At 55.8% G+C, this 23,368-nt stretch overlaps 10 protein-coding genes across 10 annotated transcripts in view; 5 read left to right on the top strand and 5 right to left on the bottom strand.

The window, feature by feature from the left end:
- Positions 1-180: 180 nt before the first annotated feature.
- On the top strand, positions 181-1,727 carry CCM_01413 (uncharacterized protein; the record flags this gene model as incomplete). The annotated part of the gene is made up of 2 exons (XM_006666569.1): positions 181-897; positions 957-1,727. 2 exons carry the CDS (start codon positions 181-183, stop codon positions 1,725-1,727), a joined length of 1,488 nt encoding a protein of 495 aa, XP_006666632.1.
- A 446-nt stretch (positions 1,728-2,173) lies between these two features.
- On the bottom strand, positions 2,174-3,901 carry CCM_01412 (uncharacterized protein; the record flags this gene model as incomplete). Its single annotated transcript, XM_006666568.1, has 3 exons — positions 2,174-3,700; positions 3,765-3,777; positions 3,843-3,901. 3 exons carry the CDS (start codon positions 3,899-3,901, stop codon positions 2,174-2,176), a joined length of 1,599 nt encoding a protein of 532 aa, XP_006666631.1.
- A 2,014-nt stretch (positions 3,902-5,915) lies between these two features.
- Positions 5,916-9,011, bottom strand: CCM_01411 (CCCH zinc finger and SMR domain containing protein; the record flags this gene model as incomplete). The annotated part of the gene is made up of 4 exons (XM_006666567.1): positions 5,916-7,153; positions 7,239-7,265; positions 7,297-8,359; positions 8,946-9,011. 4 exons carry the CDS (start codon positions 9,009-9,011, stop codon positions 5,916-5,918), a joined length of 2,394 nt encoding a protein of 797 aa, XP_006666630.1.
- A 1,486-nt stretch (positions 9,012-10,497) lies between these two features.
- CCM_01410 (uncharacterized protein) lies at positions 10,498-10,927 on the top strand (the record flags this gene model as incomplete). The annotated part of the gene is made up of 2 exons (XM_006666566.1): positions 10,498-10,573; positions 10,848-10,927. 2 exons carry the CDS (start codon positions 10,498-10,500, stop codon positions 10,925-10,927), a joined length of 156 nt encoding a protein of 51 aa, XP_006666629.1.
- Positions 10,928-10,957: 30 nt separating this feature from the next.
- On the top strand, positions 10,958-12,525 carry CCM_01409 (eIF4A-like protein; the record flags this gene model as incomplete). Its single annotated transcript, XM_006666565.1, has 4 exons — positions 10,958-10,994; positions 11,238-11,315; positions 11,395-11,819; positions 11,872-12,525. The coding sequence occupies 4 exons, from the start codon at positions 10,958-10,960 to the stop codon at positions 12,523-12,525; spliced, it is 1,194 nt and encodes a 397-aa protein (XP_006666628.1).
- A 936-nt stretch (positions 12,526-13,461) lies between these two features.
- Positions 13,462-15,159, bottom strand: CCM_01408 (uncharacterized protein; the record flags this gene model as incomplete). The annotated part of the gene is made up of 3 exons (XM_006666564.1): positions 13,462-14,571; positions 14,645-15,093; positions 15,153-15,159. 3 exons carry the CDS (start codon positions 15,157-15,159, stop codon positions 13,462-13,464), a joined length of 1,566 nt encoding a protein of 521 aa, XP_006666627.1.
- Positions 15,160-17,245: 2,086 nt separating this feature from the next.
- On the bottom strand, positions 17,246-18,640 carry CCM_01407 (DnaJ domain protein; the record flags this gene model as incomplete). The annotated part of the gene is made up of 3 exons (XM_006666563.1): positions 17,246-17,536; positions 17,597-18,450; positions 18,568-18,640. 3 exons carry the CDS (start codon positions 18,638-18,640, stop codon positions 17,246-17,248), a joined length of 1,218 nt encoding a protein of 405 aa, XP_006666626.1.
- A 387-nt stretch (positions 18,641-19,027) lies between these two features.
- CCM_01406 (G-patch domain protein, putative) lies at positions 19,028-20,047 on the top strand (the record flags this gene model as incomplete). Its single annotated transcript, XM_006666562.1, has 1 exon — positions 19,028-20,047. The coding sequence occupies one exon, from the start codon at positions 19,028-19,030 to the stop codon at positions 20,045-20,047; it is 1,020 nt and encodes a 339-aa protein (XP_006666625.1).
- A 272-nt stretch (positions 20,048-20,319) lies between these two features.
- Positions 20,320-21,367, bottom strand: CCM_01405 (Hly-III related protein; the record flags this gene model as incomplete). The annotated part of the gene is made up of 3 exons (XM_006666561.1): positions 20,320-20,415; positions 20,450-20,680; positions 20,744-21,367. 3 exons carry the CDS (start codon positions 21,365-21,367, stop codon positions 20,320-20,322), a joined length of 951 nt encoding a protein of 316 aa, XP_006666624.1.
- A 1,485-nt stretch (positions 21,368-22,852) lies between these two features.
- CCM_01404 (Fungal transcriptional regulatory protein) overlaps positions 22,853-23,368 on the top strand; it is a gene marked incomplete at both ends in the record, with an annotated part of 1,485 nt that continues 969 nt past the window's right edge. Inside the window, 2 exons of the mRNA XM_006666560.1 lie at positions 22,853-22,912; positions 22,971-23,329. Coding sequence (XP_006666623.1) covers positions 22,853-22,912; positions 22,971-23,329 — 419 coding nt within the window. The remainder of the gene's footprint in view (positions 22,913-22,970; positions 23,330-23,368) is intronic.

Below are 23,368 nucleotides of genomic sequence, written 5' to 3'. Positions count from 1 at the left end.
CGCGAGTTTGAGTTTTGTCGAGCTGGGTGAGTTGGGTGAGTGACTCGGCGCCCACACCCTTGATTTACTACATCGACGCCCTCCGCACACTGCCGAGGCGTATACCTGGCTTTCACTCTCTTGATGAACTTTACAAGAACAAATCTTTGGGAAAAAAGAAATTACCAATTTCACAATACAATGAGCATCGCAAGAGAGACAGAACCTGCACACCTCTGGCGGGAGACGAGTGCCGGCACTTGGTCGCGCGAGTGTCTCGGCGAGGAGCAGACGGCCTCGTACACGCAAAACGTCCGCGACGGGCACACGGAGCTCACCATCGAGGTGCCCTTTACCAGCAGCATCGCGTCTGCCTCGGAGCTCATCACCCGGGCGCGAAACGCATGGCTCGTCTGCCACTCGCGCTTCCCGCAGGGCGCCGCCGAGATTTCCACCGGCACGGCGCTCCCGCAGCTGCTGACGTACCGGCTGCTCCGCTCCGACGACGAGGCCGCCGCCTGGCTGCGGGACACGTTTGTCGTCGTCACGGACCGCACCGCCGGCGAGGTCGCCAGGCACACCTACAGCCGCCGCCTGGCCACCAAGGGCAAGCGCAGCATGCTGTTCCTCGTCGTCGACACGTCGTCGTCGGCAGAGCACGCGCTGGTGTGGAACGTCAGCCACGTCGTCTCGGACGCCTTTAGCATCCCCATCTTTATGAATGAAATCTTGGACCAGATGACAAAGGTGCCCGGCGACGGCTTGCTCTCCGTCGCGGATGTCGACTACGCCGGCGTCGTGCAGAGACTGCCGATTCATCCCTCCGTCCTGTACGAAGCGCAGTACCGCCCCAGCGCAGAGCAGAGGGCGCAGGCCATTGCCGAGATACTCGCGCAAGAGGATTTATATGCATCTCATGTAAGTGTACCACCTACTAAATGAGAAAAAAAGCCTTGTTTCTGACAGCTTCAATGCAGGTCGGACAGTCCATCAAGATGTATCCCAGACCAGACAACGTAGCACGCCCACACGCGACGCACTGCGTCGATGTCAAGTTCTCCCTCGCGCAGTCTCAGAGCCTTCTCGCCAATCTCCGCCGCGAGAAGCTCAGCATCACGTACGCCGCCGCCGCCGCGACGCTCCTCGCCGTGCACGCCATGTACGGCCGTGGCGGGGAGACGGGCGCGCTGCTCGGCATGACGCGCAACGCCCGGCGGTGGGTGGCGACGGACACGGTGTGCGCGAGCGCGTCGAGCGCCATCTTCCTCTGGATCCCGCTCGAGGCGCACCTGCTGCAGGGCGCCGCGACGACCACCCGGGACCGCGTGCTCGCCGTCGGCCGCATCATCCGCGCCCAGCTGCAGCCGTACCTGGCCGGGCCGCACCACCTGTCGCTGCCGAGCCTGTCGTTTGCGTCCCAGCGGGCCATTGACGGCATCGCGGCGGCGCAGCAGCAGCCAGACGACGTGCCCGCCGCGCCGTGCCCCCCGGGTTTCTCCCCGCAGGGCGCGCTGAACCTGAAGCGCGCGTTTGAGGCGAATGGCGTCCGGATCGAGACGCGCGACTTGCGTCACACGGGACGGCAGATTAACGAGTCGCCCTGGGTCGGCATGTTTTCGCTCTGGGACCGTCTTACGCTGTCTTTGGGCTTTGATTCGAAATATCATGATCCTGCCAAAATGGAAAAGCTGATAGCAGATGTGCAGCATAACCTTGGCTCCGTTGCACCCGCCTCAGCGAAACTCTAGCTTGTCTTAATAGTACATTTATATAACCTTTTTATTTGATTGTTAGCGACAAGTTATGAGGCGGGTGCAGCGGCGGAGATGGTCCAGCCAATTCTGTGGGAGGGACCCTTTGGTGCCTAATATAGCCACGGGATGCAGAACACACGAAAATGAATGGGAAAAAAAAGCAAAAAACATACAGCAGCCGGTGTTCGCTGGTCGTCACCGACCCAACTACTAATCTGCCGGTCAATAGCTTGATTTCAGCGGAGCGGACGGGACGCGATATTTTCTACTGCCTATGGCCGTATGTATCAGTGGGTGGTTAAAATGAGATTATATCATCGCACATTTCATGTACAGACACTGCCGAATCTGTGGCGGCTGATTACTGTTTTTACAAGTATATGCAAGAAGAGCAAGATTTTTATTTCATTAATATCCTCGTAAATGTCACCTAAAAGTAATCATAGCTTGCTCTTTGGCTCCCGCAACAGAGTATCATATTTACCAAAGCTGCGCGGATCCTGCCACTGATCCTTGCTCGCATACCCGAGGATCATGACGCCTCCGCTGACATCTCCCAAGCAAATGTAAAAGTCGCGCCGCGAGGTATTCACCACCATGTGGCCGTCAATGGCACTGACGGCGACTGCCGCGGCCGCATCGCCGTCCAGTCGGGCGGGCGTCAGGTCGACCTGCTCCAGGCGGACCAGGCGCCAGTCGGTGACGCCGGTGATGAAGTGGTGCGGCTCAAAGGGCGCCGCGAGCTGGTTCGACGGGCGTTTCCACAGGCTGTGGAACAGCTGAAAGTTGAGCCACTTCTTGACGTTGTCGGGGCTCGTGTTGGCCTTGATGCCGCCGCGGATGTGCAGCGCCAGCTCGCCCAGCGGCAGCGCCATGACGGCGCCGGCCGTGAGGCTCGGCAGCGCAATCGCCATGGCGCCGCACAGCAGGTCGTTGTCCGCGAGGCTGTGCGCGGCAATTGGCGGTCCTGCCGGCGGCCGGAAGCGGCCGTTGGAGATTGTGACCGCCGTGCTCGGCTGCTCCGGCGCGAGGTGCGCGTGGCTGTGCTTCAGCAGCCACGCGTAGAGCACATCCGACCGGCTGACGTAGAGCTTCTTCTTCCTCTCGACGGTAGAATCGGCGTCGATATTCTTTCCGGACCGCGCGTCGAGCCGCGCCTGCACAAAGGTCAAGTCGTAGCGCGCCTTTTCCTCGAGCGCCTCCACAAACGCGTTGGGGATGAAGATACGTCGGTCCTCGATGGAGCGTTCTGGCCGCTGCACGTAGTAATCCCACAAGTGTCTCCTCATGAAGCGCGCCTTGTCCAGCATGCCGTACACCTTCCAGCCCGGCGGCGGCGCCGGGCCCTTGCCAGGCGCCGTCTCTGCTGCAAACTCACCACCGGGTTCGTAGCCGACGAACGGGTCCGCGTCCGGCCGTTCGTACGGTGTGACGGTCTTCCCATGGAGCGCAACTTCCCATGCCTTGAGAAAGGACTTAATGGTGACCAAATCTCCGAAAGCGTGGTTGACTGAGAATGTAATCATGGTTGCGTCGCCGAAGCGCGTAACTTGAATCGTCGTCTGCGGGCGGTCCGAGTGCAGCAGCTCATTGATGCTGTCGACGGCGTTAAACGCCGTGCAGCGCTTTTGGTCCGGCAACTCGGGGCCTTGACTGATGAGGATGCTGCTTTGGCCTTTGCTCGGTGCGTTGGCGCCGACACCGAAGCCGGGGCAGTAGCTGCGGATGGAGCGATGGGACTCGTCCAAGCAATAAAAGTCTCGCAGGTGCTCCGGGGCGTCTACCTGCTTCTTCAGGTATTTGGCCATTCCGACGGGTGTCAGGACGTGATACGCCAGGCCGGAGGGGACCGAGTCGCATTTCCTCATGGGCGCCTGCATAATCGGTCGCACCCGGAGGGCTGTGATCCAGGCGGCATACAGTTTCTCAAAGGAGAGCGGCGCGTTGAAAACCACAGAAACCCTTGCCTGAGACTCTTGATTAGTATACTTGCTGGACAGATGAAACCCTGTCAGCCGAATGAAGACGTACCATCAACTCAACACTGTCAGACGAGGCCGGCATTAGCATTTCAGGAACTCTTTTTCATGAAGTTTCCGGGTCACTTACTTGCTCACTGTTGCATTTAGAAACGGGATTGGAACTACAGTGTAGTCCTCGGGCTCCATGGTTGTAGTCATGTTTCTTGGTCAGAGTATGTTGGAAACCACCGCAAAAGTTGAAATCCGCAGTCTCGACGCACCAAAGACTAGTTTCAACGAGATTATGTTTTTGAACAGGCTGAAATCGACGTCATGTTATGAGCCTCCATCCCATGACCTTTCCGCGACGCACGCCGGGGGCGTATCGCTAGCCCGCACAGACAAGGGAACCATCAATGGTCCAGGCCCAACTAAGCTAATACCAACAGCCTCTTCCTCGGCTTGCAAATCACTCCCCATCCAACCCAACGCGGCACTTCTTCCACTATAATCCCACAGGCCCCTCCCTTATCGCAGTGTTCGCCAGGGTCCGGCAGCCGGTAAGCACGAACAGTTCGCAATTCGCCGGCAACGTGCTATTTTAGCGTTTGGACATGATCTACGGATAGTTTCGGTGGAGATGCTGTAGTTTTCGGCAACTCATGGCTTGTTATACCCACGGATCCTCTCCAACTCAGGTGTCTCATCCCAACAGCAGATCAAAGGTGGGATGGTCTCTCCATTTCTGGGTTCAGCACTAGCATGTGAAAGTCAATTCAACCTGTACCAGGGCAACGCATGTGTTTCTGTGTACTCGAGAGATAAGACAGCACGTTAAATATGAAGCAGAGTAGAAAGCCAAGAGAGCCACCATACAAAGTTAACAGAGAGTTTACGCCGCCGGGAACCGACCCCAGCTCTCCAAGTTCAGCGCTGGCTGCTCCGAGCGGCCACGCCCTGAGCGGCTTCAAATCTACCGAACGCCTGCTGCATCGTAGAAACTAGTTGCGCGCAGACCAGGTGAGGCTAGGGAGTTTCAAGAAAAATAATAAGAAAAGGAGGCGGCCCAGAAATACTTCATACTTGAAGGGCTAAGAATGGGGAAGCAAAGGGGTCAGGGAAGATAAAAGATTTTTATAAACGTATTAATCCCACCCAGAAAATGATTTCTATACCTATAAGGATGATAAGGCTTTACACTATCGAAAAAATGGTATGTCTCCTCCTAATCTCCTCGGTATTAGCCCTGGCCTACCTACGAACGCCTCGCTCAGGAAAAAACGTCAACGATCCATGTCACTTCCTCGACCGCCTCCTTCGCCAACGGACACTATGCTGCCCACCTCGACCTGCCACTCCAAATCCTCTCCCGCGCCGTCTGCCCAGTCCCTCTCGGGATCCCGGTGGCAATGCCTCGGGCTTGACGCGTTCCCGGCCGGAACCTGCGCTCGACGCCGTCCCGCGGAGCTCCCGCCGCGAACCCTCGCTCACTGGGTACTGCCCGGGACGCTCATCTCGGCGACCAGCTCCGGGAATGCGTCAGTCTCTTGAAGGGCGGCGCACTCCGGTCACGAGACGGGTTGGAGGGGGATGTCGAACCAGATGAGAGCACGCGAGAGAAGGCTGCTTCTCCCCATGTATACTTTCGCCGGTCGGCTATGGAACAACGGCCAGAAGATGAGCGTAAGACGAGACGAGGAAGTGAGTGCTACTTATGCATGGTCTGACTGGCCGAGCTTGGGTAGGAAGCTCCCCACGGGACTTCTTATGGCGTGGCTATCGACCGTGCGAGTCTGTTCCGATGATCACTTTCCGATCCAACTGGTGATTTGGCACAATTTAATGATCAAAATTGTCTCGCCAGGTGCATTTATTCGATATGGGTAAGACCCCATGGGCGATGCCATTGTCGCAAGAGTTGGCGACGAGGGAAGACGCTTCCCCCCATCAACTCTACATCGATGTGCTTCATCTCATTTCTTCTTCGTCTTTTCCATCTTTTTTCTTTCGGCCAAATTTCCCTATTTTGTTTTTCATCTCATTATTTTACCGCCCTTGCCACAAACTCTTTATACCCGCCGCCAGGCATATTTAAAGGTGGCCATCTTTTGCTACATTAAACACACGCATGAGCTCAGCCACGATTTAGTACTGCTGCCAGATGATGTTGAACACTAGCAATGCAGCTCATTTTACTACTTAATGATGTCTATCGTCATCGTCATCGTCTCGTGCTGGCGGCCGTCTTTGGGCCGTCTCGAACCAAGAGTCTAACTTTGCCGTCGCCTATCTCCACACCTTGGCTGAGAATATCTACCGACTTGTCCTCTTGTCTAGCTAATGATTTATCCCAGCTTCTTGCGTCTATGCCCAGAATGCCTCCCATGTTATTCCTGTCACCTGGAACAGAAAACTCACGGTAGGCATATCTCCATTCGTTAAGGAAATTGCGGATAGACTTGCCAACCTTGTCCTTTCCGTTTTTGCTGTGGTTTCCGGTGCCTGTAATGGCATAGACTGGCCGTGTTTCTTTGGAGTTATCCAAGAGGATCTTTTCCAGGTATTCCACCGCTTCATCAGGATGCAGGCCGTGGAGGTCAACATATATCTCCGCCATGTCGGAAACGGGCTTGTTGCGTTCTTCATAAAGTTCGCGAGCAGCCTCGCGATGGGCTTGCCGCATCAGGTCATTTTCGCTCTGGCCACGCAAACTGAGAGCCTTGGCTGCTCGAGCATCATTGCGATTCCAGGCTTGCGCCGCGCTGAAATGACTATTAGTATCAATGCCACAACGTGCCAGCTGAATGACCAACCTCTGAAGAAATTTGTTTCGTAGTCCACCGTGCTTAATGGCTTCCTGGCGAGCCTTCAGGTATGCTTTGTTGGCGCGATCGCCAGTCTCCAGCCAAGGAATAAGCTTAGGGCTATTAATCGCGAGGGCTGCCGCGCTATTTTCTCCATTCTTAAACAAGGCAGCGCCTCCATTGAGCTTTCTAGATTCCAGACGAGGTGAGCTCCCAGGGACAGGTGAAGGCGCCGTCTTGACAATGTCAGCCAGCGAGCTGGGAAGAGCACTTTCTTTATTTGCATGGCCATGGCCGCCTCTCTTGCCGTGATGCTTCTTGCCCTGCTTAATCGAAGCTGACCCCAATGTTGGAAAAGCATCGTTGTCATCCAGGGCGGGGGCGACCATGGGCAGCTCTCTTGCATGGTGGCGACTACTAGGACGAGATCGCGAACGAGGGCTATCTGCGCCGTGGTAAGGCCGGAATCCAGGTGGGGGTGTGGCAGTTCCGCTGTGATATCCATCTGAAGCACCAGAGCTTAGAGAAGGAAACGAGTTCAGATCTTGTAGCTGCAAAGCTGACTGTCCCCGGGAAGGAGGAGTGCTCGCGCCGTCCAATGTAAGTCTACTTGCTAGCTTGGCGGGATCGTGCGAGAAGATGCAGGTTTCGCCGGCTAAGCAATTGCCCATAACCCAGTATCTAGAGCAGTGTCAATAATTCATTCAAAAGTGGCCAACGTGAGGCGTAATTTTACATACTTGCATAGATGGTTAGAGAGCTCGTGACTGAAGCGGCAGTCGGCCCTGAGACACTGACCAGTCGACATGTAGAACTTGCAAATGACACCAGCCTTTTGGGCTGAAGTGGGCGTAGCCGGGCGGCTGTCTACTACTATGGATTTCCCAATGAGGACATTTCTGGAGTCGTCGGTAGTACTGTTGCCGTCGGCTGCTTGGCTTTCCATAATGGAGGCAATCGTGGCGCTCAAGTCGTAGCCGTGAGATGCTAAGGCATTTTCGATCTCGTCGTCGGTTTGGGAGTGACCAAGGATAGAGCGGAGCATGTCATAAGGTGACATGTCAAGCTGCTGTGCAGACATGGACGATGCGAACTCGGGGGCAGCAGCATTGAGACCACTCGAGGTTCCGGCAGATGAGACGCTTGCAGCGTCATCGTTGACCAGCCATTCCACGTTTTCGGTCTGATAGTCTCCGAGGATTTCTGTAGCAGGAGTGGGGTCGCTGGCAAATTCGTAGGCGTTGAGGCTGGGGCTATGGGGGATCGCGGGAGTTGCAAAGGCCAAGCGAGGCGAGGCTCGAGGAGATGAAAAAGGCGATGCGGTGGACGATATGGATCGATATGTGGACGGTATGAAGCCAGGCGGCGCAAGGGGACTAACACCAAGGCGTGGAGAGCCCGCGACGGGAGTGGATGTGTTTCGCCATGATGCAGGAGAGGGTCGTCTGAGGATGGAGTGTCGGATGGGTGGTGGTGAAGCCGAGACGGCAGCTCCATCGCGAAATCGCCAAAGGGCGTCGAGGACGACGTTGTCGAGTGAGGAACCCGTCAGGTTGGTCTCCTTCTTCAGCAGTTCCTCGAGCTTGTCCGTCTTGTCTTCATCTTCGAGGGCAGCATCCTGCAGGATGGGCAAGCAGAGTTCATAGTGCTCGTCGGAAACCATGACGATGGTATGTGGTGGTGGCGGCTCAAAGCGAGCTGCGCAAATGGGTATATCTCGAACGCGACCGGCGTGGGGATGTATGGTGGATGTTGAGAAGCGGGGATCGAGCGTAAGAGTCAAGAACAAGTCGCTGCGAATTGCGGCCGGGTTGGATCTGGGAGCAAAGACAACAACGAAGCTATGTTTGAGCAGGTCAGCCTGGCCACGGGCGCGGTTTCATGTTGCAGGTGCAGGCGGCAATGGCCAAGAGGTTGAACGTACCAGGAAACCACGGGGACAAGGCGGGGATCGAGATCAAAACGCAGTAAAAAGATGTACGAGAAGCAGAAGGCAAAAAGGAGAAGAAAAAGCTGAAGCGGCGCTGGCAAGAATGCGGCGAAAAAGGGCTGCGACGATGCACTGATTAGGGGAACACTTTAGAGAAGCAAGCAGCGGCTGGTAGGCATGGCGTCGCAGCGGATTCCCCTCCCCTCACGAACGTCACACCTTGGCGCAAGCGACCGTGGCTGAGTGAGCTAGACCGGGCCGGGAGATGAAGACTTCCAGATGCAGTGGCTGCAGAGGATGGTCAAGAGCTGCCGGGATCAGCTAAGAAAGCCGAAGCGCGGGCGCAACAGTTGGATGGGGTTGCCTGTGGTGAGATGCAAGGGCAGCGGGATGGAATCGATGGAATCGTTCTCTGCTCTGAGGACAGGCGGCGATTATTACTGGACGAATAGGACAACCAAGGTCCTGGCCAGGCTGGGGATTGGCTGCTGAATAAATAACTGGGCTTGCCGCTTACTACTAAGGTATTAGCAAAGTAATGCGAATACAGCGGGCTAATAAGGTGCCAAGTGCCTAGGTACATAGGTACCTACCAGGTACAAATTACAAAAGCTGCACCAAAAATCCCAAACTTTGCCATCTACAGCTCTTAATTTATTTTTCTCGTGTTCGTTTTATTCACGTGTTTGTGGGAATCGTAGTCCTCCTATGCGATATGCCTCAGGCGCAAGTCACTACTGAGTGACCAACTAGATGTGTAATTATATACTAATTGAATGGATACGATAGATGTCAAGAAACGCGAGTATTAGACCGCAGGTTCTTTCCCCCTCGTCTTCATATTTGCGCTATTCAGTATAATTCATGTCATCAGCTTATTGTTCTCTCCAAGCCTCCGAACTGCTAGGAACCCAAGATATACAACACTACCCTAGACGACTCAATGGCTTTACATGCGCAACAATTTTCTATCCCACCAGCGTGGAACTCGAGCTGCATTTTTGTCGTCATCGTAGTCGTTACTCTGCACCACAATATCGCTATATGCTGTGGCTTGCGGCCGATACTTTGCAAGTCTGATAAACTTGACTGTGCTACTCCGGCCTCATGTTGGTTCCGGATGCTAAGCAAACTCCGCTACCAAGTTTCGGTCCATTTTAGCGTTCTCTGGCGGGGCCAGCGTGTATCCGATGCACGAGGTAAAGTCGGGAGAGCTCTTTAATCCTATATTTTGGGGTTCTTCCATGTTTCTTTGCAGGGCCAGTTCGAAATGGCAATTGACTTTGGTGACAGTATCAGCTGCAAGGGAGGTCAAGACTTGTTTGAGGAACAGAACCTAAGATAGCTCATCAGAGTGGAGAGAAAAAGATGAGAATCTACGCGAATCACTGAGAGCATGAATGATAGCTACCTCGAGACGCTCCAGTAACAACGTCAGCATCTCATGGGGATCTCATCGGGGAGCCTCCCCAGACGTCCGAGGAAAGGTGGGCGTCTGTGCCTCTGGACAAGTAACGGTTGTCTAACTAGTGGTCTGACTCTAACTAAATTATACGATAAGAGTCTAGCGCCTTGAGTCACCAGTCGGCCCGGGTGGCAGGACGGATGGCATTGTGCAAGTCTCTTTGGTAAGAAGGAACCAACTATCTGTAGAGTGGTGGAATATAGTCGTCTATGAGTCAGAGTGACACTAATCAATGAGAACAATGCCTGTTTGGAAGCTGGTAGACTGGGCAAGGAACAGATGCCCAGCCACAGCTGCAATGACTGTATGAGGCAGAGGAGGCGAGTCACTGATGGGTAGATGTACATAAATGTGGTGTGCATTTGGTGGGCATTTATTGTGACAATATGTACCTAGGTACACCGTTGAGGTACTCGATATCGGGCGTGCAGCCCACAGCGGCGTATGTACCTGCGCGGGCGGGCGCACACCCACTCGAGTCACAGTGCCTGCAGCACCAAGAACTAGCCTGTCGGGGTCGAAATCGAGCCTTTTCCATCGTATTAATAGAAAAATAGTGGGCAGGAGGCAAAACTGGAAAAAATAATAAAAAAATCCTTTCCCCATGACTGGCCTGCAGCATGGCGATGCCACGGGATGGGGTACTTTGCTCTTTGCTGGCTCGACGCGCCAACAAGAGGGTACCCTAACCTCAGGCCCCCACTCATCCCCCACGCGCTGCAATGATTGGCCACGCACTAGTGGGCGGAAAAAAAAAATACAAGTCTCCCAAACCGCCCCTCAGGCGAAGCAGCTTTTTTTTTCTCTTCTCTCTCAACCATCTCTGCAAACAACCAACCATCAGGTCTAATACGCTTTTTTCCCTGGATTCTGTTGAACTCTCGTAGATTTCGAGAGCATTAGAATCTAGTCGACTACTTTTTGTTCTTCCTCCACCGACTTCGCCGGCCGCAGTCTTCCTTCCTGGACAGCCTGCGATTTTTTCCAACCGCAACAACCCCACGAACTTTACACCTAGGTCGAGCTGCGCTTGATCTAGTTTTTTCTAAACCCAACCCGCAATCATGGCTACCGACAAGGGACTCGAGGATGTCCCCGAGGGTGAGTGAATCCCTGATTCTCTTGGTCGAGGTCGCGAAACAGTCGCATCGCTCGCAAACCGTCGCGGGGCGGGAAAAATACTTGGGGCAGGGGGGCTGCGCTGCCAGCGCCGGGCCCACTGCAATATTTTCCCCTCCATGGCATTTGTGTGCGCCGCGATAGCGCTTGTCCTGCGCGTCTCAACGCCAACCTTGCGCGGAAAACAAAATGCACAGCATCGCTAACATGCTCTCTCCTCACCAGCACACATCGAGTCCAACTACGATGAGACTGTTGACTCTTTCGATGACATGAACCTCAAGTCCGAGCTTCTCCGTGGTAGTAAGTCTTCCCCCCACCAACTTGTGCGCGACTGCGCATCCCATTGTCAGCAGTGCCCTGACCAATTGCCTCTCTTCAGTCTATGCCTACGGTTTTGAGCGTCCCTCTGCTATCCAGATGCGCGCTATCATGCCCGTCATCAAGGGCCACGATGTCATTGCTCAGGCCCAGTCTGGTACTGGCAAGACTGCTACCTTCTCCATCTCCACCCTTCAGAAGATCGACCCTGCTGTCAAGCAGTGCCAGGCCCTCATCCTTGCTCCCACCCGTGAGCTGGCCCAGCAGATCCAGAAGGTCGTTATCGCTATCGGTGACTTCATGAACATTGAGTGCCACGCCTGCATTGGCGGTACCTCTGTCCGTGACGACATGAAGGCCCTCCAGGACGGCCCCCAGGTCGTCGTCGGTACCCCCGGCCGTGTCCACGACATGATCCAGCGTCGCTTCCTCAAGACCGACTCCATGAAAATGTTTGTTCTCGACGAGGCCGATGAGATGCTGTCTGTATGTTGCGATAACTCGCCGCCTATTGACCTTGCCACTGACTCTGCCTTAGCGCGGTTTCACCGACCAGATCTACGACATCTTCCAGCTCCTTCCCCAGGCTACCCAGGTCGTTCTTCTCTCCGCCACCATGCCCCAGGATGTCCTCGAGGTCACCACCCGCTTCATGCGCGACCCCGTCCGTATCCTGGTCAAGAAGGATGAACTCACCCTGGAAGGTATCAAGCAGTTCTACATTGCTGTCGAGAAGGAGGAGTGGAAGCTCGACACCCTCTCTGACCTGTACGAGACTGTCACCATTACCCAGGCTGTCATCTTCTGCAACACTCGCAGAAAGGTCGACTGGCTCACCGACAAGCTCACTGCCCGTGATTTCACCGTCTCTGCCATGCACGGTGACATGGACCAGGCTCAGCGTGACCTGATCATGAAGGAGTTCCGTTCCGGCTCATCCCGTGTCCTGATCGCCACTGATCTTTTGGCCCGTGGTATCGATGTCCAGCAGGTTTCTCTGGTCATCAACTACGACCTTCCCGCCAACCGCGAGAACTACATCCACCGTATCGGTCGTGGTGGTCGTTTCGGTCGCAAGGGTGTCTCCATCAACTTCGTCACCGCCGAGGACGTCCGTATGATGCGTGAGATTGAGCAGTTCTACAGCACCCAGATCGAGGAGATGCCCATGAACGTCGCCGACCTCATCTAAGCACCTCCGCCTTTGCGGCCCTCTCCTGCGGGTACCCCCCTTTTGACTGCTAGACGGAAAGGGCGCAGAGCAGAGGGCCTTCAACAACACCGCCTTGTTTTTTCCTCCTCTGGGGCCGCGTACCTCTTTTCGTCCTATTTCTCCGTTTTCCACTTCTCAACTTGATATGAAATCTCCCCGCGGCCCCATTTTACGAAACCCACAACGTCTTTATTTTATGAACGCGCGGCGATTTTAGTACACTTGTCCTACGAATCAAAACTACCACCTTTTTTTTGCATGCGAAGGACAACAATGACATAGAAGAAGGGAAGAATGAGCAATGGCAACGAAAGGAATTGGGCTTCGTTGGCGATGGAATTAAGTTTGAAAAAACAAGGTCTCTGGCAGCCTCCTTGTTGGCACCTTAATTAATTGCGAGGTGTGGGAGGACTACCAAAAAGTTAATTGCAATGGCTGATTTCCTTTGTATTTGAAAATATTCTTGTTCAAAAACATGGTGCCGTCTGCTGCGTGATTGTGTGCGAGTGCCCTGTACGTTGTAACGACCGAGTATAATACAAAGGTGTGAGTGTGATGAACTTGAAAGTGTACAGCACAGTCGTCGATGCAGAACGAGGCAATGTATTCACAATGTTGTGTATTAAATGTACATGAGAGTACGGTGTTGTGTAAAATGAGTAAAGAGAGACTAGAAATATAAAAGACATGATCTGGCATCCAAGCTCCGTCGACAGCCGAGTCGTTGGGCATCCGTCAAAGTCATCTGTACAAAGGAGAAGAAGAAAAAAACACAAGCACACAAAGATGATGCTTGTGACAAACAACGCCATACATGGTATAAAGCTCCCCCAACGCTATTGTCCGACTGTTCCTGCAGTTTTCCCTGATCCCGAAGCTACAATTTTGGTCATCTCGCCGTTGCAGACACCGCTCTCAGTAATGGCGAAAGGTCGGCTGATCAGCAGGCGGACTCTTGACAGCCTGATCGGCATACGCGCCGGGGATGGGAACGGCGTCGTAGACGGGCTCGTCGGCGGCTTGGGGGCCATGCGGCTGGTGCTGCTGCTGCTGCGCGGGTGGCGGAGCGGCAAAGTCCTGATCAAAGGGCGTAGGCGGCGTCGTGGACGTGGGGGTGAAGGCGCCGGAGCCGAGCTTGGGGGTGGCCGAGGGCGCCTTGGTGGGCGGGCGCTGCAGCTTGAAGCCCGACGAGGGGCTGTTGAACTGGGAGTCGTTGTTGTTGCCGCCGCCGGGGGTGAAGGGGCTGCTGGTGGTGTTGGGGTTAGGCACGGAGCCGCCCATGTTCTGGTAGGCGGCGGGCGGATGACGGGGCGACATGGCGTAGCTGCTAAGCGCGGGCGACTTGGGACCCGCGCCGGCGCCGACGAAGCCGGGGGTGTTGGGGGCCGACATGGACCGCAGCTGGGCGAGGTACAGGTCGGAGCGGGCGCGGTCGCGCATATCCATGGACTTTGTCAGGCGACGCTTGGTGTAGTAGCGGTAAAAGACGACGGAGTAGAGCGTGATGCAAATGACCTCGACGACAATCTCAATGACCATGCAGATGAGGCTCCAGTTCTGCAGACGGCACACGAGCGCGTAGTCGACCTTGTCGTGGAAGACGTGCGCGCGCTGGTTGTCGACGCACGACCACCCCCACATGTCCTTGTTGCCCGAGTTGTTCTTGGAGTTTTGGAACAGCGCCGCCGTCACCACCCACAGCACCAGGCTGATGATGAACCACCCAATCGCGAACATGGTGTAGTACGTGCCGACCTTTTCCGCCCGCCGGTGCCCGCCCCGGCAGTAGGCGATGAAGACGAAGACGCACGCCCCGAGCGACACGCACGACATGCCGAGCACGAGCTTCTGCGGCCACGACTTGGTGTTTTGCGCCCATGACGGCATCTTGCTCTGGCTCGGCAGGTGCTTGGTGCTGTTGAAGATGGCGAATGACGACGAGATCATGGCTAGGATGATGAGGGAACAGCTAAAGTTGACGCCGCGGAGGGCAAACTTGGCCAAGCGGACGCGGGTTTTGATTTTCTAGACAAGAGAAAGGTGTCAGTCTTGGGGTTGTCTGGACCGCTTGTCATGTGAGATTTTTTCTCAAACGTACCAGATCCCGGGCCTGCTCCGCATCGGTCGAGAGCTCGCGCTTCTCGAGCATCTCCTCCTCGCGAAAGGTCGGGCTGAGGGGGTTATCCAGGTGGCGGGCGGGCGTGCCGGGGGCCTTCATGGCGCTCTTGAGGGGTAGCGGGGACCTGGGGGGGATGCCGGCCGGGGCGTCGTCGGCGTCGTTGCTGTTGATGTAGCCGAAGCCGACGGCCTGGATCTCGTGCTTTTCCGGGTCGGCAAACGGCGAGCGGTGCTGCTGCTGGCGATGACCGGCGGCGGCGGCACCGCTGGCGGCAGCATCGTCGACGGGCGAGTGCACCGACGTGGCCTCGGCGAAGCGCGGCGTCCGCGGCTGCTTGAGCGACGACTCGTCCGACTCCATCGAGTTGGCCGTCGCGGACCGCGCGGGCGTCAGGTTGAGCGCTGTAGGACGCCTCTTGTCGTCAAAGCCTGCGAGGTTTCGGGTTAGATGAAAGAACGGGAAGAGGATCTTGTGTTCGCCTGCGTACCGGACATTGTGAATACGGGTTTTTGCTTTCTTTGTTTTTGGTTGGGAAAAGAGGGTAGGTGCTTTTGGAGATTTTGCCGTCTAAGTGGCCAAAGCAGCCAGAGAAGACGACCCAAGGGTTTTTTTGCAGGACACAGTCCCGTTTGAAAAAAACTTGGTCAATGTACTTGATGCAAATGGAGGTGGGAGAGAGGCAAGGTAAGCGAAGACGAGCACAAGAGAAGGATGAAAATGCAAGTAAGAAGGGCACGAGAGAATACGGATGAGACCAGCTAATCGAGAGGAGAAAGAAAAAAAAACCGAGAAGGACTAGGAGGAGGGAGCGGGCGAGTGGGAGCGAGGGAGTTTTGAGGTTTGGCGGCTGGCGTGATACGGGAACAACTTGGCTGGGACACTGCAGTTACTATCTGGTGGATTCGCTAGTTGATTTACCTTCTCGCTTCACCGGAGCAGAATTGGGAAAGCCAGAAGGAAAAGAGGAGGCTGCAGTCTGCAAGAACCGGCCCCCCGTGGATATTGGGGGTGGTGCAGCTTGGCTCTGATAGGACTGGATTTAGGCGCCCGGGTTGGAGATGGGGAGGGAGGGGAGGGAGGGGAGGAGACGGGCCACCAATCCCCGAGCAGGGTATGACTTTGTGAGAGGGGGGTGAAAGTGGTTTTGGGGGCGGCGGCTATGTTCGTGTTTCTTGCTGCTGCTCTAGTTACGATGCTGCAATGCAATGCAAAACGAAAAAAAAAGGCTGTGTGAAGCCGGGCTTACACGATGCTTGTCTGCGGGTTTGTTTCCCTCAGCCTTGTGTGGGTTAAGTCGAGGAGGTACTTTTTTCTTCTGTTCAAAAAAGATCGATGGGCATGAATAACTAGAGGCGTCAGAAGAGGAAGGAAAAAACGCCTCACTGACAAGTCACCCGGCATGGAAAGACGGGCAGTGGTTGGTAGCACCAACGCCGTACAAGGCTCTAGCTGGGAGAGGGAGAGGGGGGGAAGGGCTGAAGAGACAATTCGATGGGACCAGGATGGACAAGAGCCGGGCGCGTAGAGAGCAATAATGTGACTCGGGGTGGCTGGCGAGAAAAAAAAAGCGTTTGAATGTGACAAGGTTGTGTCGACGACACGGCCTAGGGTCCCTGTCAGGACTCTGCATGGGGTGTGAGTGGTTCCCCCGTCTCTCTCTCTCTCGCCGCAGTATTCACAAGAGCCGTTAGCATCGAGTTTTGCACTGGCATCCTTCCCCCCCCCTGCGACGCCAGCTTGTCATGTCATTGGCCACGGCAACGCCCACACCGCGGCGCCCACCGGCGGCCAATCGCAGCACCCGGCCGGGGGTGTGTTTCCCCTCCCCTCCGCAAGCCGGGCCGGGTGGGGCTTGCATCTTCGCGGGCGGCTACAGCGGCGCTGTCATTCGCTGCGGCCGCGAGATTTTTGGTCTGAGAGCCAAGGACCAGTGTTGCATCCTGTTTATGCTGATCCTTTTTTTTTTTCTTCGTGCTGATGCAAACGCCACCGCGGATTTCTTGACTTGTGGCCGAGCCATCATCTTTTTCCTTCCCCGAAGGTGGTAATCGAGCCCGTCGCTCACACAGCCAGCAAACATTTTGACTCGCGGCCGATCGAACCATCGCATCGCATCGGCCGCTTCTTGTCTACGATGAGGGACCGCGGCATCGTCTCACGCCCGCCAAGACTTTGTCAAGATCGTTCCATGGAAGGAAGCCGTTTTTTATGCATGCACAACTTCAACATTGGCCCTCACGCCGTGAACAAACCTCCCAGTCACACAAATCGCGCACACGAATTTGTACAACAGTAAACATAAAAATCACCGCCTCCCACTCCTCGGGCGAAAAACCCCTCTATAGACCTTCTTTTTTTTTCAATAGCCCGATTTTTTTTAAAATCTTGTACACGTCCAAATCAGATAAACCCACGATTTGCTCCATCCGGCCCGTCTCACTCCACCTCAGCCCGAGTGCAATGACCAGCCGAGTGTCTTGTCCGCCCTCCATCCATCAACCCGCCTGGACCATAAAGCCTACAGCCACCTTTTTCTTCCTCTTCACCCTTCCGTTGTACACGGCATCATCTTGCCACTTTCTACTTCTTCTTGTTCTTGCGCTTGTTGGGCTTGCCGCCCTGCTGCGCGCCGCTCGTCTTGGCCTTGCTCAGCGACTCGGTGCTCTTGCTAATCACCTCATAGTCCTCGCCTGCCGAGTCCGTGCTGGGCGTGGGCTGGGGCGCGTCCGAATCGTCGTCTGCGAGCTCGCCGCCTTCGTCTTCGGCGCCAGCCTTGCTGCGAAACAGACGACCGACGGAAACTCGGAACAAAAACAGCGGGACCTGTACGACAGCCGTGTCCTTGTACGTAGGCGCAGCCAGCTCCTCGGGCTACACGTTTGATTAGCATCGTGTTTCTTCACCACTTCATTCGTCCAGTGCATTACTTACGTCAAGGAGGAACTCGTGCACGTTGCCCTCGTCATCTTGCTCCTCGAGGAACACATCGCCCATGGAGTCGACAACGAGAACTTTGCCATTCTCCGCAACGACACGTTTCTTGACGCCAGTCGGCGCCACAGAGCCATCGCCCGACAACGGCTTGGAGACAATGCGGGCCTTGCGGTCCTTCTTCTTGATCGGGCGGCCGTCATCCTTGCGCGACTCCTTCTCTAAAAAGCGGCGCTCCTTGCGGTTGCGCGGCAGCAGCATGGCGGGGTCCTCCTCCTCCTCGTCGGCGACCGGGGCTGGGGCCGCCGCCGCCGCGGTGTTGAGACCGGGAATATTGCCACCCCAGGCCGTGTTGCGCGCAAACTTGACGTAGCGACCGATAAACTCCTTCTGGCGCTTCCAGTTCATGTAGAGAATCAGGTAGTGCACGGCACCGCCCGTAAACAGCAAAAGGCCGGCGATGACGGTGCCCAGGCCGGGCCGGTACCGGTTGTAGTAGTAGTCAGTACCCTTCCACAGCGGGAACCCGTTGGAGAGGAAATGGTCGTAGCGGTCGCGCAAGGGGCCTCGGAGGATGCCCACAATCAGCGACAGGCGCGTCTGCTGGTCCGACGCCTTCTTCACGGCCGCCTTGAGCACCGACGCCGAGGGTCCCTTGTTCGACTTGGCGCCGTCCTTGGCCCGCAGCTGCTGCCGCACCTTGTCCGGGTGGAGCTCGCGCGTCCTCTTGCGGTACGCCTGGTTGATGGTGTCCTGCGAGGCATGCTTTTGGACGCCCAGGATGTCGTAGAACGTGGCGTCGGGGTCGACTTCGTGGGCCGAGATTTCGTCACGGATGCGGAAGATTTCGCGGTCTGCGGCATTGAATCTGTTAGCAAACGGTGACCCCAAGTATGATCAAGTGCCGGTGATTCGCGCAACAAATGTTGGCGATGGCACACGTGGCCGATTCGGGAGGATGGTCGGCTCACCTTCCTTGCTCCATGCCGCCGTCAATGGTGTCAGGAGAGCCAGAATTCCTACCGACAGGGTCGAGAACTTCATGATTGCCAAGTGTGGCGAGTCGCGCCGGGCAGATGGATGATTGTTGGAATCTGCGTCGTCGTTGGACCATGCAAAGGGAGAAAACGAACTTGGTCTGATGACTCTATGTAACAGTAGTGGCGCGTCGCCTGGCCTGGTATTCAATCGGCCAGCTTGCAGCTTTGCGACCCCTGGCCAGCCACGACTCGCGACAGCCAAAGTGGGGCAATGCATGAACAGCAAAAATGAAAAATACTTTGTTCATCAGTGCAAGTTCATCACTGCAATTTGAACAAATTATGTACCAGGTATCCGTACCTGCACCAGCATCCCAGAGTCTACGGTAAAACAATTGGCTTCCCGACCAACGTTCTGTACACGACAAGGCCCCAATCGCAGCATGTCGCCATGAGCCCAACCAACCAGCCTGGCTCCGGGGCCCAGGACGACGATGACGACGACGACTACATGAACATGACCTTTGCCGAGCCGCAGCCCGCCAAGGAATCCTCGATCCAGCGCACCCAGCGCCTGAAGAAGGAGGCGCGCGCCCGCGGGCTCGTCAAGTCCAAGGCGCAGCTGGCCGAGGAGGAGGCGGCCGCGCGGGCCAAGGCCCTGGCCACGTCGATGCTCGACGACCCGCGCGCCCGCAAGAGCAAGGGCCTCGCCATGATGGCCAAGATGGGCTTCACCGGCGGCGGCCTCGGCAAGAAGACGCCCGACGGCCAGGCCCAGGGCCGCGTCGAGCCCATCCACCTCAGCCTCAAGGACGACCGCGCCGGCGTCGGCATGGACGCCGAGAAGAAGCGCCGCTTCCGCGAGGCTGCCGAGGAGCGCGGCCTCGCCCCCGACGCCAAGGCGCCCCGCCTCGACCCGGACGAGTACCGCGAGCGCGTCCGCAGGGAGCGCGAGGACGCCAAGCTCGAGAGCCAGTTCTTTGCCGCACAGCGCTTGGCGGAGGGCATGGACGACGAGCAGGCTGCCGGGGCGGACACGGACGGTGACGGTTCCGCATCTGAGCAACTGGAAAAGAAAAGAAAGAGACCCAACTCGTCAAAGCTGTTGAAATCAGTGCCTATACTATACCGTGGACTCGTGCGCCACCGCGAGGAAAAGGAGCGCGAACGTCGGATGCGCTACGACCTGGAGCAGTCACTCTCTCGCCTGCCCACTTATGAAGAGGAGGATGACGATCCGGACTACAAGACAGCCCTCGGAAAGCGCGACACAATTTACACAATGGCCGAGGACTTTGACGAACAAGACCAAGAGCTGGACGAGTTTAATGCCCTGGATGTGCGCGAGCGGCTGGAACGCCTGCTGAAGCATCTCCGGGAGCAGCATCGATACTGCTTTTGGTGCAAAATGGCATATCCGGATGCAGAAATGGATGGCTGCCCAGGGTTGACAGAGGAAGACCATGATTAGGGTACCAACAACGCCATGCATAAAAGCATACCAAATAAATTGTAGATGCCGTCTACGTGTTTAACTATCCCAGAACCTTGCTCGTGTATATCATATATCGTGACCGAATAGAATGCCCGAATGACCTTTTGTATATCGCTTACCTTTCGCCAATTCAATGCCCGTTTTCTGCTACATCTCGGCCGCTGCGTGTCTAAGTCCGCACCGTGGATGAGTATAGTTGTAATCGTAGCCTTTGAGGATGCCAACAAAATGGCTCAGCGAGCCCAAAACTACGAAACAGTGGAAGATTTGATGGGAACATCCCCAAATGTCGAATTTCCCGGGCAGCCAGCGCTCGGGAAATCGTGACTGTTGCGGGTTAGTCGCTGGCCCCCAAGTTGTCCATGGCAAGACACTCACAACAAGAAAAGCAACACCAATGAGCATAAAGACAGCTTCGAGATAGTAATAATTCAGCCCAGACTGTTTCTGCAGCTGGTCGTATGGAAAAAGAAGGACGGCGTGAAAGATGGGAATAAAAGCCGACAGGCTCAGCGCCAGAAACGGCAGCAGGCGGGAGGTGAGCCAGTCTTTAGACTCATTCTTGCCGTAAAACGAAAGATAGGAATTAAAAACCCCCATGACAAAAATCTAAACAACGTCAGTACCAACCACGTGTGGCCCCTTTTGCCATCCTTCTGCCGCTTCACTCACCGCGCCGAGATAGCCGGTCAGCAGCCCCGGCTCGCAGTAGAAGCCCATGTAGAGACCGGGCACGAACGAGGCCATGATGAGGAGCGAGATGCCGACGTAGTCGAGGCGGATCCAGAGGTCGGCGAGCTCGCGCGAGTGGCAGAGCAGGGTGTGGTACGCGGCCGAGAGGCCGAAGCAGGCGGCGCAGGCGGTCAGGTAGACGTGGAAGACGGCGCGGTCGGTGCGCGTGGCGCCGGGATAGTGCGCCGACAGGTACGCGGCGAGCGCGGCGTTGCCGAGCGTGGCCACGACCACCCCCGGCACCAGGTGCGTGTAGATGTTGCCGCTCTGGTTGTGCAGGTACGTCCAGCTGCGGAAGCACGGCCCGGCCGCGGCGAAGACGGGCCGGTAGCCCGTCCGGATGTACGGGTTCTCGCCGTACCACGCCGGCACCTTGTCAAGTGGTAGCAGCCCGACCACGACGCGCTTGACCGTCTCGCTGCCGGCCGAGGACAGCCGGCGCGAGGCGGAAGCGAACGAGGCGAGCGACGAGGACGAGGGCGAGGGATGCACAGAGAGGTGCTGGTGGTGCTCCGTGTCGGATGCGGGGGTGGCCTCGGGGCGCGTGGTTTTACCGCGATACATGGTTTTGGGAGGGGAGGAGAAGAAGGTTAGCACGGTAGACGAAGAGGCCAATGGAGGAGAAAAGTCTATGAAAGGACGGGCATGGGCGGTAGAGGCGATCGGTCCACGGCTTGGGACGGCTAGGGCGCAGAGGACGTGGACGAGTGACGCCGGTGAGGAGGCATGCGAGCAAGAAGAGCAGGTTAAGAGAATGACCCTAGACCGGAAACTAGTTGCGATGCGGCAACTACCGCAAAAGCCGAATGGGGAGGCATGCTGCGTGAGGTCAGTTGACACCCGTGATTGGCTGACGGGCGTAGCGATCTAGTTAGGTATGCAAGCCACGCACATCTCTGCCGCCCGACAAGGAGGGCAGGCATAACCTGTTCCTCCACAGGGTTGACCTGACCGAGTTGAGGTTTCCACCACCAAATAGGTAGTCACGGCGATGGAAACAGACGTGACAGCTGGCAGCTGGATTTCAAACATAAACTGGGAAATTAATAGCATACTTGGCTTCTTCTTCTCTTGCTTTAACTTCCCACCCTATCTTTACTTCGCTTAAATAGAACATAGAAGTTCTTAATCTTCCAAGGCTATTCTTAGCTAATACCTCTAACCACTATCTACTACTACGACTTTCGCCCTATTTTATTAGCATACTAAAGATAGACATAAACACGGGGGATATAGTATTAGTATATATCCTTAGCCCTAATAGGTTTATTACTAGTAATTAAACTCCTTTTTCCTACCTTCTTAGGGAGCTGAGTTTGGCTGGCTAAAATAATTAATAAACTGGCTTAAATAAAGAGTTTTTAGCAAGCTCTCTAGGACACCTTCTCGACGTCTAAGATAAGGCCATTACCTTAAAGGAACAATATCTCGAAAAGCAGTACTGCCTGCAACGATATGAGTCTGTCGAGCAAATGTCCTCATCGGCGATACAATACATCTCTTTGTATGGCTCCTTGGCCCAAAATCAAATATAACTCCAGTGAAATAGCAATTCGTTGTGTCCAGCTAGATAGCAATTCGTCTTGTCTCCCAACGCTCGTGTCCCCAGTCAAATAGCCTCAACTCGTCTCTGTCTCTATGGCCTGTGGCCCCATGATCATGTTCTCCTTGGCTCGTGGCCCCTAAATAACATAGGAAAAATAAAGAAAAATAAGCCGTTTTTATCCTTTTTGATTTTCCTTATTTTTACTATCCCTCTTATTTTACTTATCTTACTTATCTTACTTATCTTACTTATCTTACTTATCTTGCTTATAATTTCTAATTCCCCTTATTCCTATTCCTAGTTTAACCTTCTTAATAATAGAGTATAGACTTATGTATGTGGCCTTTTTTTTATCGCCTATATACCTAAGTTAGCTTCCATCTAGTTCGCGCGACAAGCTTTCCTCCTTCCACCACCACCGTACTATGCCATGATGCCATGGACACCTCATCCCATCGCCCGCCACCGCAGCACATGAACAACCGCCACGCGCGCGCGCCGCCATGGTCAATGTCGCAGGCCGGAGCAAAGGATGCGCGCCCTGCCGGCGGCGCAAAGTAAAGGTCAGTGACATCCCCCCCCCTCAGTACACAACCAGTCCCAACACCACCATCAAAACAGTGCGACTTGGGCGTCCCGCAGTGCCGGCGCTGCATCGACCTCCGCCTCGCGTGTCCCGGCCCGCGGCTCGGGGCCTTTTTCGTGCACGCCCAGGCGCAGCCGCTCCTCCGGGTCCCGCCCGCGCCCGGCGCCGCCCTGCTCGCGTGTCGCGCCTCGGCGCACGACCAGCTCTTCCTCGGGCACTTCATCTCCTCCTTTGGTCTTTCGCCGCACATTGCCAGCGGACCGACATGGCTGGAGCGGCTGCCCTCGTTTCTCGGCGGCCGCGGCGCGGCGACGGCGTCGATCCGCTCCGCCGCCATGCTGAGCTACGGCACGTGGGCGGGCGACGCGGCCGTGCGGGCGGACGCGTACCGGTGGTACGCGCGGGCCCTCGCGCAGCTGGGTCGCGGGCTGCT

This window comes from Cordyceps militaris (assembly GCF_000225605.1).
Source record: "Cordyceps militaris CM01 unplaced genomic scaffold CCM_S00001, whole genome shotgun sequence".
Classification (NCBI taxonomy): domain Eukaryota; kingdom Fungi; phylum Ascomycota; class Sordariomycetes; order Hypocreales; family Cordycipitaceae; genus Cordyceps; species Cordyceps militaris.
The sequence above is the reverse complement of the archived record's forward strand: the minus strand, read 5'-3'. Positions and strand labels throughout refer to the sequence as shown.